Below are 18,152 nucleotides of genomic sequence, written 5' to 3'. Positions count from 1 at the left end.
CTGAGCCCACAAAACAACTCCTGAACCTACACAACTCCTGACAACAACAACTCCCACAACAACAACTGAACCACAACAACTCCTGAACCCACAAACAACAACTCTGAACCCTCCTGAACCCACGACAACAACTCCTGAGACCCACAACAACAATTCCTGAACCCACAACAACTCCTGAACCACAACAACAACTGCTCCTGAACCTACAACAACACTCCTGAACCAACAACACAACTCCTGAACCGACACACAACTCCTGAACCAAACAACAACAACTCCTGAACCCACAACAACAACTCTGAGCCACCAACAACAGCCCACAAACAACTCCTGAACCAACAACAAACTCTGAACCCACAACAACTCCGAGCCACAACAATCCTGAACCCACAAACGAACTCCTGAACCCACAACAACTCCTGAACAGACAACTCTGAACCACAACAACTCCTGAAACCAACAACAACAACTCCTGAACAACAACGAACAACTCCTGAACCCACAAACAACTCCTGAAGCCCACAAAACACACTCCTGAACCCAACAACTCCTGACCCACAACAACTCCTGAACCACAACAACAACTCCTGAACCCCAACAACAACTCCTGAACCCAACTCAGAACCCACCACAACTCCTGGCCCACAACAACTCCTGAACGACCAAAACTCTGAACCACAACAACAAACTCCTGAACCAACAATCAACTCCTGAACCTACAAAACTCTAGCCCCACGACCAGACAACTCCTAACCAACAACAAATCCCTCCTGAACCCACAACAACTCCTGAACCCACAACAACTCCTGACCAAACAACAAAACTCCTGAACCACAACAACAACTCCTGAACCCACAACAACTCTGAACAACAAACCTGAACCCACGACAACAACTCCTGAACCACACCAACACACTCCTGAGCCCACAACAACAACTCCTGAACCTACAACAACAACTCCTGAACACCCAACAGCAACAACTCCTGAGCCACAACAACAATCTGAACCCAACAACTCCTGACCCACAACAACACTCCTGAACCCACAACAACACTCTGAACCAACAAAACTCCTGACCCACAACAACAACATCCTGAACCCACACACAACTCCTGAAACAACAACAACTCCTGAACCCACAACAACTCCTGAACCACACAACAACACTCTGAACCAACCAACTGAACCTACAACACAACTCCTGAGCCACGACAACAACCACTGAACAACTCCTGAACCCACGGACAACAACAACAACTCCTGAAACCACAACACAACTCCTGAGCCCACAACAACTCCTGAACCCACAACAACAACTCCTGAAACCACACAACAAACTCCTGAACCTACAACAACAACTCCTGACCCACACAACTCCTGAACCACGACAACAACTCCTGAACCACACAACAACTCCTGAGCCACAACAACAACTCCTGAACCCACAACAACTCCTGAACCCACAACAACAACCTCTGAACCCCACACAAACCCTGAGCCCCAACAACAACCCTGAACCCCAACAACATCCTGAACCACAAATCCTGAAACCCACAACACCAACTCCTGAACCCACAACAAACCAATCCTGAAGCCCACGACACACAACACTCCTGAACCACAACTCCTGACCCAAACTTCCTGAACCCACAACAACTACCTGACCCACAACAACCTCCTGAACCCACAACAACGAACTCCTGAGCGAACAACAACTCCTGAACCACAACAACTCCTGAACCCACAACAACAACTCCTTGAACCACAACAACAACTCCTGAACCCACAACAAACTCCTGAACCCACAACAACAACTCCTGAACCACAACAACTTCCTGAACCCAAACAACACTCCTGAGCCCACGACAACAAATCCTGAACTCCTGAACCCACAACAACAAACTCCTCCACAAAACCCACCACAACAACCTGACCACAACAACAACTCCTGAACCACAACAACAACTCCTGAACCACAACAACAAACTCCTGAAACCCACAACTCCTGAACAATCAAACAACTCCTGAACCACAACAACAACTCCTGAACCCCACAACAACTCCTGAACCACAAACAACTCCTGAACCCACGCACAACTCCTGACCCACACAACAACAAATCCTGAGCCCACACAACAACTCCTGAGCCACAACAACAACAACTCTGAACTACACAACTCCTGAACCACAACAACAACTCTGAACCCTCCTGAACTCCTGAACCCACAACAACTCCTGAATCCCACAACAACTCCTGAACCTACAACAACAACTCCTGACAACACAACACAACTCCTGAACCCACAACCAACAACTCCTGAGCCCACGACAACAACTCCTCTGAAACAACACAACAACAACTCCGAACCCACAAGACAACTCCTGAAACCACGAACACCTGAAACCACAACAACTCCTGAACCCACAACAACTCCTGAACCACAACACCTCCTGAACCCACAACAGACGAACCAACACAACTCCTGAACCCACAACAACACTCCTGAACCCAAACAACAACTCCTGAACCACAACAACAACTCACCTGAACCCACGACAACAACTCTGAACCACAACAACCCTGAACCACACAACAACTCCTGAACCCACAACAAAACTCCTGAACCACAACAACAACTCCTGAACCACGAACAATCCTGAACACAACTAACTCCTGAACCCACAACAACAATCCTGACGAACCACAACAACAACTCTGAACCCACAAAAACTCCTGAACCCCACAACCTAACCCACGACAACAATCCTGAACCCACAACAACAATCTCCTGAACCACAACAACAACAACAACCCTGAACCCACGACAACAACTCCTGAACCCAAACAAACAACTCTGAACAAACAACCCTGACCACAACACTCCTGAACTCCACAACAACTCCTGAACCCACAACAACTCCAACCTCACAACAACAACTCCTGAACCCACAACACCTCCTGAACCTACACTCCTGAACCTACAACAACAACTCCTGACCCCCACAACAAAACAACTCCTGAACCCACACAACAACTCCTGAACCCACAACTAACTCCTGAACCCACAACAACAATCCTGAACCCACAAACAACTCCTGAACCACAACTCCTGAACCTACAACAACTCCTGAACCCCCGAAACAACTCCTGAACCCACACAACTCCTGAACGCCAAACAACAACTCCTGAACCCACAACAACAACTCCTGAACCCACAACAACTCCTGAACCCACAACAACTCCTGAACCCACAACAACAACTCCTGAACCCACAACAACTCCTGAACCCACGAACCACAACAACAAACTCCTGAACCACACAACAACCCTGAACCCACAACAACTCCTGACCCTCCTGAACCCGACAACAACTCCTGAACCACAACAACAACTCTGAACCCACGGACAACAACTCTGAACAACAACAACTCCTGAACCCAACAACAACAACTCCTGACCCACAACAACAACTCCTGAACCCACAACAACAACTCCTGAACCCACAACAACTCCTGAACCCACAACAACTCCTGAACCCACAACAACAACTCCTGAACCCACAACAACACCACAACACTCCTGAACCAACAACAACTCCTGAACCCCAACAAAACTCCTGAGCCCACAACAACTCCTGAACCCACAACAAGAACTCCTGAACCACACAACAACTCTGAACCTACCACAACAAACTCCTGAACCACAACAACTCCTGACCACAAAACCTCCTGAACCCACAACAACCCAACCTACAACAACAACTCCTGAACCCACAACAACCACAACCCACAACAACTCCTGAACCCACAACAAAACTCCTGAACCCACACAACAACTCCTGAACCCACTCCCAACAACTCCTGAAGCCCCACAACAACAACTCCTGACCCACAACAACAACTCCTGAGAACCCACAACAACAACTCCTGAACGCCCTACAACAAACAACTCCTGAACCCACAACAACTCTGAAACCTACAACAACAACTCCTGAATCCCACACAACAACTCCTAACCCACAACAACAACTCCTGAACCACACAACAACTCACCACACAACTCCTGAACCTACACACAACAACTCCTGAATCCCACAACAACAACTCCTGAACCACACAACAATCCTGAACCACAACAACTCCTGAACAACCTCCAACCAAACAACAACTCCTGAACCCAACAACAACAACTCCTGAACTCCACAACAAACAACTCCTGAACCCACAAACAACAACTCCTGAACCCACAACAACTAACAAACAACTCCTGAACGCCACAACAAACAACTCCTGAATCCACAACACACTCTGACCCCACAACAACAACTCCTGACCCTACCACACTCCTGAACCCACACAACAACAACTCCTGAACCACTACAACTCCTGAACCACAACAACACTCCTGACCCAACACCTGACCACAACAACAACTCCTGAACCACAACAACTCTAACACAACAACAACTCCTGAACCAACACACAACTGAACAAACAACAACTCCTGAAACCCACACAACAACCTACAACAAACAACTCCTGAATCACCTACAACAACAACAACTCCTGAATCACCTACAACAACAACAACTCCTGAATCCCACACAACAACTCCTGAACACACAACAACTCCTGAATCACCTACAACAACAACAACAACTCCTGAATCACCTACAACAACAACAACTCCTGAATCACCTACAACAACAACAACAACTCCTGAATCACCTACAACAACAACAACAACTCCTGAATCACCTACACAACCACAACAACACCAAACTCCTGAACCACAACACAACAACTCCTGAATCACCTACAACAACAACAACTCCTGAATCACCTACAACAACAACAACTCCTGAATCACCTACAACAACAACAACAACTCCTGAATCACCTACAACACAACTCCTGAATCGCCTACAACCACAACAACTCCTGAATCGCCTACAACCACAACAACTCCTGAATCACCTACAACCACAACAACTCCTGAATCCCACACTCACTGAACACACAACAACAACAACTCCTGAACCACGACAACACTCCTGAACCCACGACAACAACTCCTGAATCCCACACAACAACTCCTGAACCCACAACAACAACTCCTGAATCACTACAACAACCCAACCCACACAACAACTCCTGAACCCTACAACACAATCCTGAACCCACACAACAACTCCTGAATCCATCTACAAACAACAACTCCTGAATCACCTACAACAACAACAACTCCTGAATCTCCACAAATCTGAACCACACAAACAACTCCTGATCACAACACAACAATCATCTACAACAACAACTCCTGAATCATCTACAACAACAACTCCTGAATCATCTACAACAACAACAACTCCTGAACCCACAACAACAACTCCTGAACCCACGACAACAACTCCTGAGCCCACGACAACTCCTGAGCCCCCCACCACCCCCGGTAAGCCGCTGTCTCTGTTTCCCGTGGTCCCCGCCGTCCCGGGTTCAGGTCTCTCCCTCCCTCAGGTTGTGATTCCCGTTTTTGTCTTTCTTTTCCGGCTCCGTGTTGTCGTTCTCGTTTGGTTTTTCAGGTCCTTCCTCCCGGGTCGTCTCATCCTCCTCCTCCGTGTGTCACGTGATCTCTTAGTCATGTGACCTCCTCTCTCCTCCCCGGTTTCCTCTTTATGTTTTTTCACGGTGTCTCCCTGTCGTGGTCGTCACCTTCAATCCTCAGCCATGCATTTCTCCATCAACCCTGTACTCTGCGGCTCCTTTTCCCAGTGTTCATTGTTTTCCATAGCAGCGCACCGTTTGTACTCATCTACACACACACACACACACACACACACACACACATACACACACACTGAGACACACACACACTCTCACACACAAACTCTCACACACAGAGACACACACACACTCACACACACAAACACACTCACACTCACACTGATTTAATACGTAAACATCACAAAGAGAACAGTTTAGTTGTTTAGCTGCTCCACACAGACCGTGGCAGCTCTGAGGTGTCCGCTCCGTCACGCTGCACGTCTCGGCCTGGCAGGAGTCACAACAACAACGTCACAACAGTTCCAGCTCCGGCTCCCCTTGGGCACTGAAGGGCAAACTTTCCACCCGTCCTCGCCCTCGGTGGAATCTGCACTGCTCTCGGCCCCGGATCCCCGGCTCTGTCTCTGTCTCCAGCCCAGTGTCAGTTCTCAGCAGTTCTCTCTTCCCGAGGCTGAGACGAGGAGACGGGAGCCGAACCCCTGACGGGGAGACGGGAACCTGAACCCCTGACGGGGAGACGGGAGACGTTCTGAACCCCTGACGGGGAGACGGGAGCCGAACCCCTGACGGGGAGACGGGACCTGAACCCCTGACGGGGAGACGGGACCTGAACCCCTGACGGGGAGACGGGAGCCGAACCCCTGACGGGGAGACGGGAGCCGAACCCCTGACGGGGAGACGGGAGCCGAACCCCTGACGGGGTCGCGTCCATCGTCCACCGCTCTGGCGCTTGGGCAGGATCTGTCTGCACTGCTCTGTCCGTGTCGTGGGCGGCGCTGCCTGTCCTGTGAATCCAGGGTCTGACTACACAGGCCACGCCGTCGACCAGACACGGCTGTGCAGACCCGGCCTCTCATCCCAGGGCTCCGGAGGCCGAGGCCGGAGGATTGCCAGTTCAAAGCCTGCCTAAGCTACGTAGTGAGAAACGGTCTCAGAAAACAGAGGAAGGAGGGAAGAGGAAGAGAACGAAAAAGGAGAAAGACAAGACAGACAGCGCAAAGGAGGGAGGGAAGAGGGAAAAATCCAGAAAGAAAGAGTGGGGGCGTGTCTGACACGCGCCACGCTGTGGCACGCCCCGCAAGCGCGTCCTGACCCTGGCTTGGTCTCTTGCAGTGAGCTGTCTGAACGGAGGGTCCTGGAACGGGCAAGTCTGCCTTTGCCCCAACGGCTTCACGGGGAACCTCTGCCAGGACAGAGTTCCCGTTGTCGTCTGCCAGAACGGAGGCACGTGGGACGGGCTCAAGTGCCAGTGTACCAGCCTCTTCTACGGGCCACGGTGTGAGGACGTGGTGGACAGCATCGAGATAGGTGAGTGAGAATCCGCAGAACCGGCAAGTGTGGGCAGGGCTCGAGCATAGAGTGAGGACGTGGTGGACAGCATCGAGATAGGTGAGTGAGAACCCACGGAACCACCAAGTGTGGGCCGGGCTCTCCCGCCCACGGCCGAGCAGAGAGTCCCCATCAGGCCCTGCCCTTGCCCTACCTCCCCAGGCCCATATTTTTCAAAAAGATTTATGCGTGTGAGCATGTGTGTAGGGGGTGGGGAGCAGGGGCGAGTGTGTGTGCATGTGTGAGCATGTCGGGGGGCACGTTTGCAAGTGCCACAGGTGTGGGCACCCACAGCGGCCAGAAGAGAACGTTGGGTCACCTAGAACGTGAGTCACAGCTGACTGTGAGCTGCTGGGAACTGAACTCCAGTCTCCCACAAAAGCAATACGAATGCACTGTTAGTCACTGTGGTCACCCCATATTTTACTGTTACCTTGGTGGTAAAAATGTTAAAGAGCCGGGCAGTGGTGGCGCAGGCCTTTAATCCCAGCACTCGGGAGGCAGAGGCAGGCGGATCTCTGTGAGTTCAAGACCAGCCTGGTCTCCAAAGCGAGTTCCAGGAAAGGAAAGGCGCAAAACTACACAGAGAAACCCTGTCTCAAAAAACCAAAAAAAAAAAAAAAAAAATAGAGGGGGCAGGTGGCGCACGCCTTTAGTGCCAGCACTCGGGAGACAGAGGCAGGAAGATCTCTGTGAGTTCCAGGACAGCCAAGTCTACACAGAGAAACTGTCTCGAAAAACCAAAAAAAAAAAAAAAGAGTATGCCGAATGCTATGTGTACATGCATACATGTGTGCATGACTTGTGTGTGTGTGTGTGGTGTGTGCTGGAGACAAAAGCTGAGGTTTGTGCTTGCTAAGCAAGCATTCTACCCCTGAGTTACACCCCCAGATTAATGCCCAGGTTAAACACTGTGTTCGTTTATGAAATGTTCAGTATGTAGCGGACTCATCAGGATGCTCAGTTCTAGCTCCCATCAAGCTGCCATCCGTAGCCCTCAGGAATACAGTGTGCCCCCTTCCTCTTCCAGGGGACAGTTTGCTGGAGGAGGCTTGTGTCACTCCCTGTATCCGGGGATGTGCCCGCAGGGGGTGAGGATTGCGTTGGTAAGGGTCCCTCTCAATGGCCGGTGCTTCTGTCTGTTCCCCTTAGAGCAAACGGTCTCTGCATCCGTGGAAGTGACCGTGACGGTAACCAGCCAAAACTACAGCGAACAGCTACAGGACCGACAATCCGAGGAATTCAAGGAGTTCAATAAGACATTCACAGAGCAGGTAACCCTGGGACCCCCCCCCCCGGCCATTCGGCCCCCACCCACCCCGCACTGCATCCTGTGGCGGGGAGAAGATGCAGCCGAGTGTGTTAGATACGCGTGCTTCTCAGCTAGCCGGGGCAGGTGAGGGATGGGAAGCAGGATTTGCCTGGGAGCTGCAAGAGGGTACCAGGTCAGGCCAGGTCTCTGACAAGGGAACTTCCTCTTTGGTTTCTGTGCCGCTGGGAGGTGAGGTGGGGTCGGGGAGTTCTGATGTCCCACAGAAAGTCCCCGCGGTGGGGCTTCTGCCGTGACACGCTGACCCCTTGCCTTTCAGATGGCGATAATTTATGCCGGGATCCCTGAGTATGACGGGGTTGTCATCAAAGGGCTGAGGTGAGTACCTGGGCCTGGCAGGCCACGTCAGCCCACAGTGGGTGCTGCTCAGGAACACAAGTGGATGTAGCTTGAACAACCGAGATCTCTTCTAAGCTCACAGCTCTGGGGCCTGGAAGTCTGAGATCAAGGGACGGTGTCTTTTCCCTGGGTCCTCTGTGTGCAATCTTGGCTGTCTCTCTGCCTAGCCAAATTTTGTGTGTTTGTCATATATACATATTTTGTGTGCATACATGTGTCTGTGCATGCCTCTGTGCATGGTGCATGCATATGTGTGTGTGTGTGTGTGTGTGTGTGTGTGTGTGTGTGTAGGTACATGTGTACATACGTGTGAATACCTGTGGAAGCCGGAGGTCCACACTGGGTGTCTTCCTCAATCATCTCTCTCTCCACCCTGTTTTTAGTGACCGGGTCTCTCACTTAGCCAGGGGGTCATCAGTTCAGCTAGGCTCCCTGGCCAAGGAGGTCAGGGGATCCACCAGCCCTGCTCTCCCTGGTGCTGGGGTTACAGATGCATGCCATTGTGGTGATACGTTGTGTGCCCTAATGAAGCTTGTCTGGGGATCAGAGAGACCCAGAGTTAAACACAGAAGTCAGGCAGTGGTGGCACACGCCTTTAATCCCAGGGAGTGACGGCAGGGCAGAGAAAGGTGTATAAGGTGTGAGGAAACAGGAACTCACTCTCTCTCTAGGGTGAAGATCTCATAAGAACTAGTGGCTGGCTGTTCTGCTTCTCTGACCTTTCAGCTTTCATCCCGATATCTGGCTCTGGGTTTTTTATTAAAAGATCATTAGAAACTTGAACAACATGCCATGACATCCAACTTTTACATGAGTGCCTGAATTCTGTGTTTATATGACAGAGGCTTCATTAACTAGCACTCCCCATACGTGTGTGTGTGCGTGCATCTCTCTCTCTCTCTCTCTCTGTCTCTCTCTGTCTCTGTCTCTCACTCTCTCTCTTCTGTGTGTGTGTGTCTCTGTCTCTCTCATCTCCCTCTCTCCCTCTGTCTCTGCCTTTCCTATATTTGCTCTATAGTCCAGGCTAGCTTGAACTCACTACATAGCCCAGGTTAGCCTCAAGCTCTCAATCCTCTGGCCTGGAATCCCTCCCAGGATTGTAGAGGAGGCAAGGGATGTCAACAATAGGTGTGACCACAGGAGGACGCTCAATGTCCTACCCCTCTCTCCCCAGGAAGGGCAGTATCGTGGTGGATTATGACGTCATCCTGAAGGCCCCGTACACTGAAGGATACGAAAATGTGGTGCAGGACATCCGCAATAATGTGAAGGAAAAAATCCAGAATGCGACCGCTCAACAAGTACTTGTTGATGATGACTGTAGTGAAGGTAAAGTACTCCTGGAGGGAAGTGCTCTCAGAGGGTGACTCGTTAATCTCTCTGATTTTTGACCCTGGACGGGTCAGGCACAGTGAAGGAAGGCAAGATTGTGGGTCCCTGGGATCTGGGTCCAGAGCTAGGGCCTGTCACCCATGTCAGACTCCAAGAAAGCTTTGGGTGGGAGGGACAGAGCAGTATAGAGATGGGAATTCCTGCAGAGCATCAACATTAAGGGGTTCAGGACAGATGGGGCATCACATGACTGACTACATAGTGGATCTTCTGAACACAGTGAGTAGTGCGGGGATCCTGGCAGAGGGGGTGTGGGGCCTCTGAGCCCCAGGACCCGGTGAGGGTGGCTCATTGGAGAGCTGGGAGCCTGGCATCCCCTCCTGCGGTTTCCTGCTTCCACGCCCACTAGTTCTGTGCTGTGGCCAAAGCTGGCAGAAACAAGGCCAAAGAGGAAGGATTTATCTGGGTTCCTGGTTTGCGGGGAGACAGTCTCCCCCAGTGGGCAGGCTTGGCCACAGGCAGCCCTGTGGAGACAGTCTCCCCCACTGACCCAGGGAAGCCACCGGGAGCCTCTGTGACAATCCACGTTGTGTGTTTCCTTCACAGAATTTTTGCTGTGTTTCAACTCAGCTGCCACCAGTGTGCAAAACGTTTCCATCACTGAAACTCCTGAAGGTATGTAGTGTGTGTGGTTCTGGGAAAGGCTTGGCAAGGTTCTGGGGTGGGGCAGGGAGGAGCCGGCCGGCAGCGAGGAGACAGACCTCCTGATTCTTAGCTGTTCTCCCACGTCCCCTCAGAGGCATGCCAGAGGCAGGCTGGAGAGGACTTTGCGAAGTATGTCACCTTGGAATACAAGGACGATAAGCTGCACTGCATCACGCCCTGCTCATCCGGCTACAAAGCCTCCTTGGACTGCCACTACGGCAAATGCCAGCTGCAGCGCAGCGGCCCCCAGTGCCTGTGAGTACCCCGCTGTGCCGGGGGTGTGTGGGGGGGTGGGTCTCCTGGAGGCCAAGGTCATGAGGTTGCGAGAGAATCCATTTGGAGGTTAAAGGGACAGGCACGGCCAAGTCCAGAGCAAAGGGGGTCAGGGGATGTCCAGCCTGGCAGGAAAAACTCCGAGACGGAGCGAGCGATGGACGCTCCAGCTTCGGGAGGCTCTGGGCCTAGCAGAGAACACAGGGCCTCCTTTCCAGAGAAAGAGCATATGGCCCGTTGCCCGGGAGGTGTCGCTGTGGGTAAAGACGCTTGCCGCTAAGCCTGGTGACCTGAGTTCTATCCCTGGGACCCATGTGGTAGAAAGAGAGAGCCGACATTTGCAAGTTGTTCTCCAACACACACATGCACACACACACATGCACACACACACATGCACGCACGCGCACACACACACATGCACGCACACACACGCACACACTGCACACACACACGCACACGCACGCACACACACGCACACGCACGCACACACGCGCGCGAGCACACACACACAGAGTAAATAAATGTAATTTTATAATTTTTTTAAAAATGTCCTCTGCTATTGAAATAGATAAAGAAAGCCTCTGGGTGGTGGTGGCACATGCCTTTAATCCCAGCACTCAGGAGGCAGAGGCAGGTAGATCTCTGTGAGTTCAAGGACAGCCTGGTCTACAGAGTGAGTTCCAAGAAAGACGCAAAGCTACACAGAGAAACCCTGTCTCGAAAAAAAGAAAGAAAGAAAAAAAAAGAAAACTCTATGTGTCTCCATGGCAACAGGGAACCTGTATCTCCTAGTCATAGACATAGGAAACCGAAGAAAGGCATTATGAACTGAATGCTGAGTGTGGTGGTGTGTGTCCGTGATACCAGCACCTGGGAGGCAGAGGCACCAGGAAGATCATGAGTCTAAAATTAGCCTGAGCTGTCCCGAGAGGCTCTGTCTCAATAATAATAATAATAGTAATAATCAAGGACTAGGAAGGTCTGGGAAGACGGCAAAGTTGGTAAAGTGCTTGCCACACAAGCCTGAGGCCCTGTGTTCAGATCCCCAGCCCCCAGGTACAAAGCCACGCACAGGCTGCAGAGATGTCTTGGAAGCAATGGGCACCCACCTGGTGGTTCACAACCACCTGAAACTCCAGTTCCCGGGAATAATGCCCTCTTCTGGTTGCTATGGGTACTGCAGGCACATGGCGCACACGTATACAGGCAGGCAACTTTCACCTGCGTAAAATAAAAATTAATTTACTTTGAAAATTCAAAATAATGTTCTAAAAATATGTCCGTAGTAGCCCATCCTTATAATCCCAGAGCTGAAGAAGCGGAGTCAGGTGGATTCCTGGGACTTGCTGGCCAGCCCGCCTGGACTACTTGTCAAGCTGCAGACGCGCTTATTAATCACTCTTTGCTCACACTGATGAAACGCCATGGCCAAAAGCAACTTACGGAAGAGCATTTACTTTTGCTTTGTGGCTCCAGAGGAGGGCGTCCCATAATGGACAGGAAGGCATGGCCAGCAGAGCAGAAGGGAGTCGAGAGAGCAATCTGGAAATGGGGAGAGGCCGTGAGCCCCCAGAGCCCACTTTGAGACGTATTTCCTCTAGCAAGGCTCCAGGTTTTTTGAGACAGGGTTTCTCTGGGCAGCTTTGCGCCTTTCCTGGAACTCACTCTGCAGCCCAGGCTGGCCTGGAACTCACAGAGATCCGCCTGCCTCTGCCTCCCGAGTGCTGGGATTAAAGGCGTGCGCCACACCGCCCGGCAAGGCTCCACTTCTTAAAGGTCCCACAACCTCCCCAAACAGCACCACCAAACGCGGGCCAAATACTCACATAGTGGTGGGGGGGGGGCACTTTTCATGACAACCGTGTGGAGACCTTGTCCTGTGGACAGCGCCTGAGGGATGGAGCCTGCGATGGCCTGTCTCCACGCGTGTGTGCGTGTTCAGCTCCCCAAGCTCTAGGCAAACGTCCCCCTCACTGGATACCCCGCGGCCAGAGCATGACCGTGTCTTTCCTCCCTGTCCCTCCCGTCAGCTGCCTGACCACAGACACTCACTGGTACAGCGGGGAGACCTGCGACTGGGGCATCCAGAAAAGCCTGGTCTACGGGCTGGTGGGAGCCGGGGTGGCCGTGCTGCTGGTGATCCTGGTCATCCTGGGCGTCTTCTCCTTCCGCTTCAGAAGAGAGGCCAACAGGTAAGCGGCGGGCGCCCCTTCCTTCGCCGTCCTCCCTCTCCGTCCTCCCTCCGGCTGCGAGCTCGCCTCCCGAGGCCGACAGTGAGCTGCCCGAAGCGGAGACGTAGCTCATCCTGGGTCTCGGCCTCTTCTCTGTGATCGTGACTGGGTCCCGTGGTGTTTTCTACCCACAGGCAAAGGTCCCGGGTGTCTCAGCTGCAGAGGTGGAATGAGGAGGAGGGCCGAGAACCTGGAGCCTTCCACAACGTCGGTTTCAACCACAACGAAGGTACGGGCGATCTCTGCGGAGCTCAGACTCAGCGTGATGGGGAGGGTGGGAGACGCAGGAGACCCGGGAAAGGCGCGGGGATCATCACCCATCCCCGGACACTCCACACCACATTCAAAAGCTTACCTAGAACCTGAGTGAGATATAACACGGGTAACACACGGCAACACCCTACGGGGGCCCGGAGCCAACTGATGGCGCACATTTCTCCAGAACATAAAACTATGCCTGCAGGGGCGTAGATGAGGGCCCAGGGCCGAGTATGCTCATCAAGTGACTTATATCGCAGGCAAGAGGTTAGCGTTGTGGTTTGTTAGATGCAGGCATTATCATTTCTAGAAATGGGGCTGGGCAGTGAGTCAGTGGGTGGAGGACTTGGCTAGCATTTATGGAGTCCTGGGTTTGGTCTCCAGTACCACATAAACCAAATATGGTGGCACACCTGTGTGATCCCAGCAGACAGGAGAGTCCAGGTCATCCTTGGCTACATAGTGAATTTGAGGCCAGCCTGAGATAGGTGAGACTGTCTCAAAAACAAACAATGGCCGGCCTGGTAGGGGACACCTTTAATTCCAGCACTCGGGAAGCCGAAGGAGGGGATCTCTGAAGTTCAAACCCAGTCTTGTCTACATCATTTTTGAGACACAGTCCCTCTCTGTAGGCCAAACTGACCTCAAACTTGCCATCCTCCTGCCTCTGCCTCTGGAGTGCTGCTGCTATAGACATACACTCCTGACTGTCTTTAAAGCACTAGGCGGCTATTGGAGAGCGACTGACTTAGGCAGCCCACCCACATGGCTTCGTGGGCGGGGACGCACCTCATCAGGGTCAGGGTCTGATGAACACTTGTCTTCCTAACCCTGTCTCCTTGGGCTTCCTCCTCCCTCAGAACAAGAAGACTACGTCCACTTGGGCTCCATGTACAGCAACTTCGGGGCCACCCTAAGACATATAGACCCTGAAAGAAAGGTAAGAATGGCCCAGATGAACCACCCACCTCCTGTGCCCTGGGTCTGCCATGTTCCTTCTACCTGGTGGGACCCTCGGGCGAGCCAAGCCATAGTGTCTACGGTCCAGACAGCGGTCTCCGGGGCACACGGCAGTAGTGTTACTCAGAAGGGCGGGAATTGGGGGAGAGGAAGCCAGCACTTTCCCTGGCTTCAGATTTGGTTTCTTTCTGTGCTAGGTAAGTCCTTCATGCCCTAGTTATTTAAAATTTAACTTGGTGGGGAGAGTCTGGAGAGACGGCTCAGTGAGGAAGAGTACCTGTCGCTCTTCCAGGGACCATGTTGGGTTCCCAGTACCCACATCATGGTTCACAACCATCCATTACTCTAGTTCTGGGGAACTTGACACCCTCTTCAGACCCCCATAGGCACCAGGCATGCACATGGTGCACTTACATCCATGTAGGCAAACACTCATACACATAAAATATAAAATAAATCACTCTCTTAAAAAAAAATTTAAAATTTTTTGAGACAGGGTCTTACTGTGTAGCCCAGGCTAACCATCAAACTTGCGTTCCTCCAGCCCCAGTGTCTTGAGTGCTGGGATTACGGGTGTGCATCACCAAGTCATTATACTCTTTAAAGTTATTGTTTACCGCTGGGCATGCAGCCCACCATTTCATAAGCTGGGGGTGCCCACCTGTCGTTCCAGAAGGTCCAGGTGACATCTTCTGCCCAAGGAGGCAGAAGCAGGAGGATCGGAAATTCACGGTCTTCCTTGTCTATGGGCATGAGTTTAAGGCTAGCCTGGGCTACATACGACCATCTCCAAATATTTCTTTTCAAATATTTGAAATATTTGAGGACAGGAGAGACCTTCAGGGCTATTACTAAACCCAACTGTCGGGGAAGGAGGGATGTAACTTGTTTGTACTAGACTCCAAAAAATAAGACAAATTCCAGGGCTGGCAAGATGGCTCAGTGGGCAAAGACGCTTGCCGTCAAGCCTGAGGACCTGAGTTCAATCCCCAGGACCCACAAGGTAGAAAGAGGGAACTGATTCCCATTTACTGTTCTTGGACCTCCATATGCATGCCACGGCTCATGTGCACCCCCCACCCCAGAAATAAAATGTGGGTCCAACATGGTGAACACGCCTTTAATCCCAGTGCTCGGGAGGCAGAGGCAGGTGGATCTCTGTGTGTTCGAGGCCAGCCTGGTCTACAGAGTGAGTTCCAGGACAGGCAGGGCTGCATAGAGAAACCCTGTCTTGGAAGGAAGGAAGGAAGGAAGGAAGGAAGGAAGGAAGGAAGGAAGGAAGGAAGGAAGGAAGGAAGGAAGGAAATGTGATAACGTTTTTAAAGAGGCAGGTTCCAGCTGAGTGCTTCCACAGACCCAAGTTTTTTTAAACTTTCTTTTTATTTATTCTTTGTGGCTTTCACATCATGCATCTCCATCCTGTTCACTTCCCGTCCCTGGGTATCTGCCCTCTGCCCTTGTAGCCCCCACCCCTTAAATAAAATTTAAGAGAAAAGAGAAAAAGAAAAGGGGGATCTCGTCATGGAAGCTGCAGTGTGACGCAGTGAGTCACACAGGAACCCTGTGTCCGTGGATCTGTTCTTGCGAGTGTTCACTGCAGAGTCACTGGTCTGGTTCGAGGCCTCAGGTTTCCGCTACACGATCAGTGCTGGACCCTCACTGGAGCTCCTCCTGGTTATCCTGCCATTGCCCTGTGTCGTGGAGACCCTGCAGCTTTGGGTCTGCAGGACCAGCCTCCTCATGGGCTCCAGCAGACCACAGATGGGGTGGACGTTGGGGTGGGCTAACCTATAACCCTGGACCTGGACCAAGTCTTGAGTGCTTCCAAAACTAGATTTCTCCTGTGCTCAGCCCTGCTTCTGTTTCTCTTTTCAGATCCAGATTCAGAGGCCCCAGGTGGTCATGACATCACTGTAAACACCAACCTGAAAGCGGTTTCGCATGGATCCATGGAGCTGAGGGCTGAGGAGAACCCCACTGGGTCAAGCATGGTGGCGCACGCCCTCCATTGAGAACTCCCCATGGGGGACTTACTGGGAAACTGACCCTGTAGTTGGCAAGACTGAATAAGAGAGAGACAAGAGTGATGGAAGGTCGAACAGTGTGGAAAGTGCAGTGGGCATGTCATGATGGTGGGCGATGCCTCCCGGAGTCCCATGTCCAGAGATGTTCTACTCCTGGCCCGATTCAGCACCAAGGACAGTGCCACCGCCACCCCCACCCCCACCCCATACCCGTTGCTGCTAAAATGATTGCTTTGACACTGGGTTGCATTTTACCATCTGCAAAACACTCCTCTAAGAAAGATTGATCCCATCTCCACGGGAAACACTGTTTTTAATATAGACTATGTGTTTTTAATATAGACAAGGTCATACTTAGTTTTGAGTTTCTTTCTGATACTGGGTATAATTAAAGCTTTATTTTGGTGCATTCTAATTTTTCCTATGTAAATACAATTATATGCTTATTTTTTTAAGATTTATTTCGTTTTTAATTTTTTTTTTGTGTGTGTGTGTGTGTGAACATGAGTGCAATTGCCAGTGATGGCCAGAAGAGGGCATCAGATCCTCTGGGCTGGAGTAACAGGCTATTATGAGCCTTTATTTGGTACTGAGAAGAGAACTCAAGTTCTTCTGTAAGAGCAGTCACACTCTTAACAGTCTCTCTATCCCCATACATGCTTAAAATAACTAAAGACAACCAAAGCCAATTGGTTCCAAGTTTTACAGATTTTAGCACTTTATCTATTTGCCACATTGTGGCTCCTGGGCCACATCTGCTGGTTTCTCTGTCCTCCTCCTCCATCCAGATGTGACTCAGCCCTCAATCCTAGGAGAGGGAATATTGTCACCTAAGAAAGGTAACACCCATGCTGGGCAGTGGTGGCTCACGCCTTTAATCCCAGCACTTGGGAAGCAGAGGCAAGTGGATCTCTGTGAGTTCCAGGCCAGCCTGGGCTACAGAGCGAGTTCCAGGACAGCCAGGGATACACAGAGAAACCCTGTCTCGGAAACAAACAAACAAAAAGGCACCATCCCAGCCACCCCCAGCATCACTGCTGGTCTCTGGGGAATGTCATGAGGAAGGAACATATCTGTTCACACACATAAGCATACATAGAATCAAGCTCTCTGGGGGCTGGAGAGATGGCTCAGTGGTTGAGAGCACTGGCTGCTCTTCCAGAGGACCTGGGTTCAACTCCCAGCACCCACAAGGCAGCTCACAACTGTCTGTAACTCCAGTTCCAGGCCTTCTGACACCCTCACACAGACATACATGCAGGTGAAACACCAATGCACATAAAATAAAAAAAAAAAAATAAATTATTTTTTAAAAAAGAACACTTTTTGGGTAAGTGTGAAGACATGAGTTCAAATCCCACGAAGCCAAGTTAAAAGGAGGAAAACTGGTGAGATAGTTCAATGGGTAGAGGTACTTTCTGCCAAGCCAGACCTGACAGAAAGAGAGAATCAACTTCCGCAAACTGTCCTGTGATCTTCACATGTGCACCGGGACACATGTGTGCACACGTATAGACACACAAAAGAAGAACCTGGGATTACGGATGCGTGCTGCTGGTCCATCTATACGTGACTCTGTGGATCCT

The 18,152-nt window shown here is 51.3% G+C and overlaps 1 protein-coding gene across 1 annotated transcript; it reads left to right on the top strand.

Annotated features, from left to right (window-relative positions):
- Positions 1 to 5,335: 5,335 nt before the first annotated feature.
- Muc17 (mucin 17, cell surface associated) lies at positions 5,336 to 16,967 on the top strand (the record flags this gene model as incomplete). Its single annotated transcript, XM_037198553.1, has 11 exons — positions 5,336 to 5,453; positions 6,899 to 7,093; positions 8,267 to 8,388; positions 8,704 to 8,762; positions 9,958 to 10,112; positions 10,722 to 10,790; positions 10,913 to 11,075; positions 13,124 to 13,285; positions 13,459 to 13,553; positions 14,443 to 14,522; positions 16,418 to 16,967. Coding segments are annotated over 11 exons (1,260 nt in total), but the record flags the coding sequence as incomplete, so codon positions are not given.
- Positions 16,968 to 18,152: the final 1,185 nt, after the last annotated feature.

The sequence above is a fragment of the Peromyscus leucopus genome, chromosome 23 (genome assembly GCF_004664715.2).
Source record: "Peromyscus leucopus breed LL Stock chromosome 23, UCI_PerLeu_2.1, whole genome shotgun sequence".
NCBI lineage: Eukaryota > Metazoa > Chordata > Mammalia > Rodentia > Cricetidae > Peromyscus > Peromyscus leucopus.
This window is presented reverse-complemented; position numbering and strand designations above follow the sequence as displayed.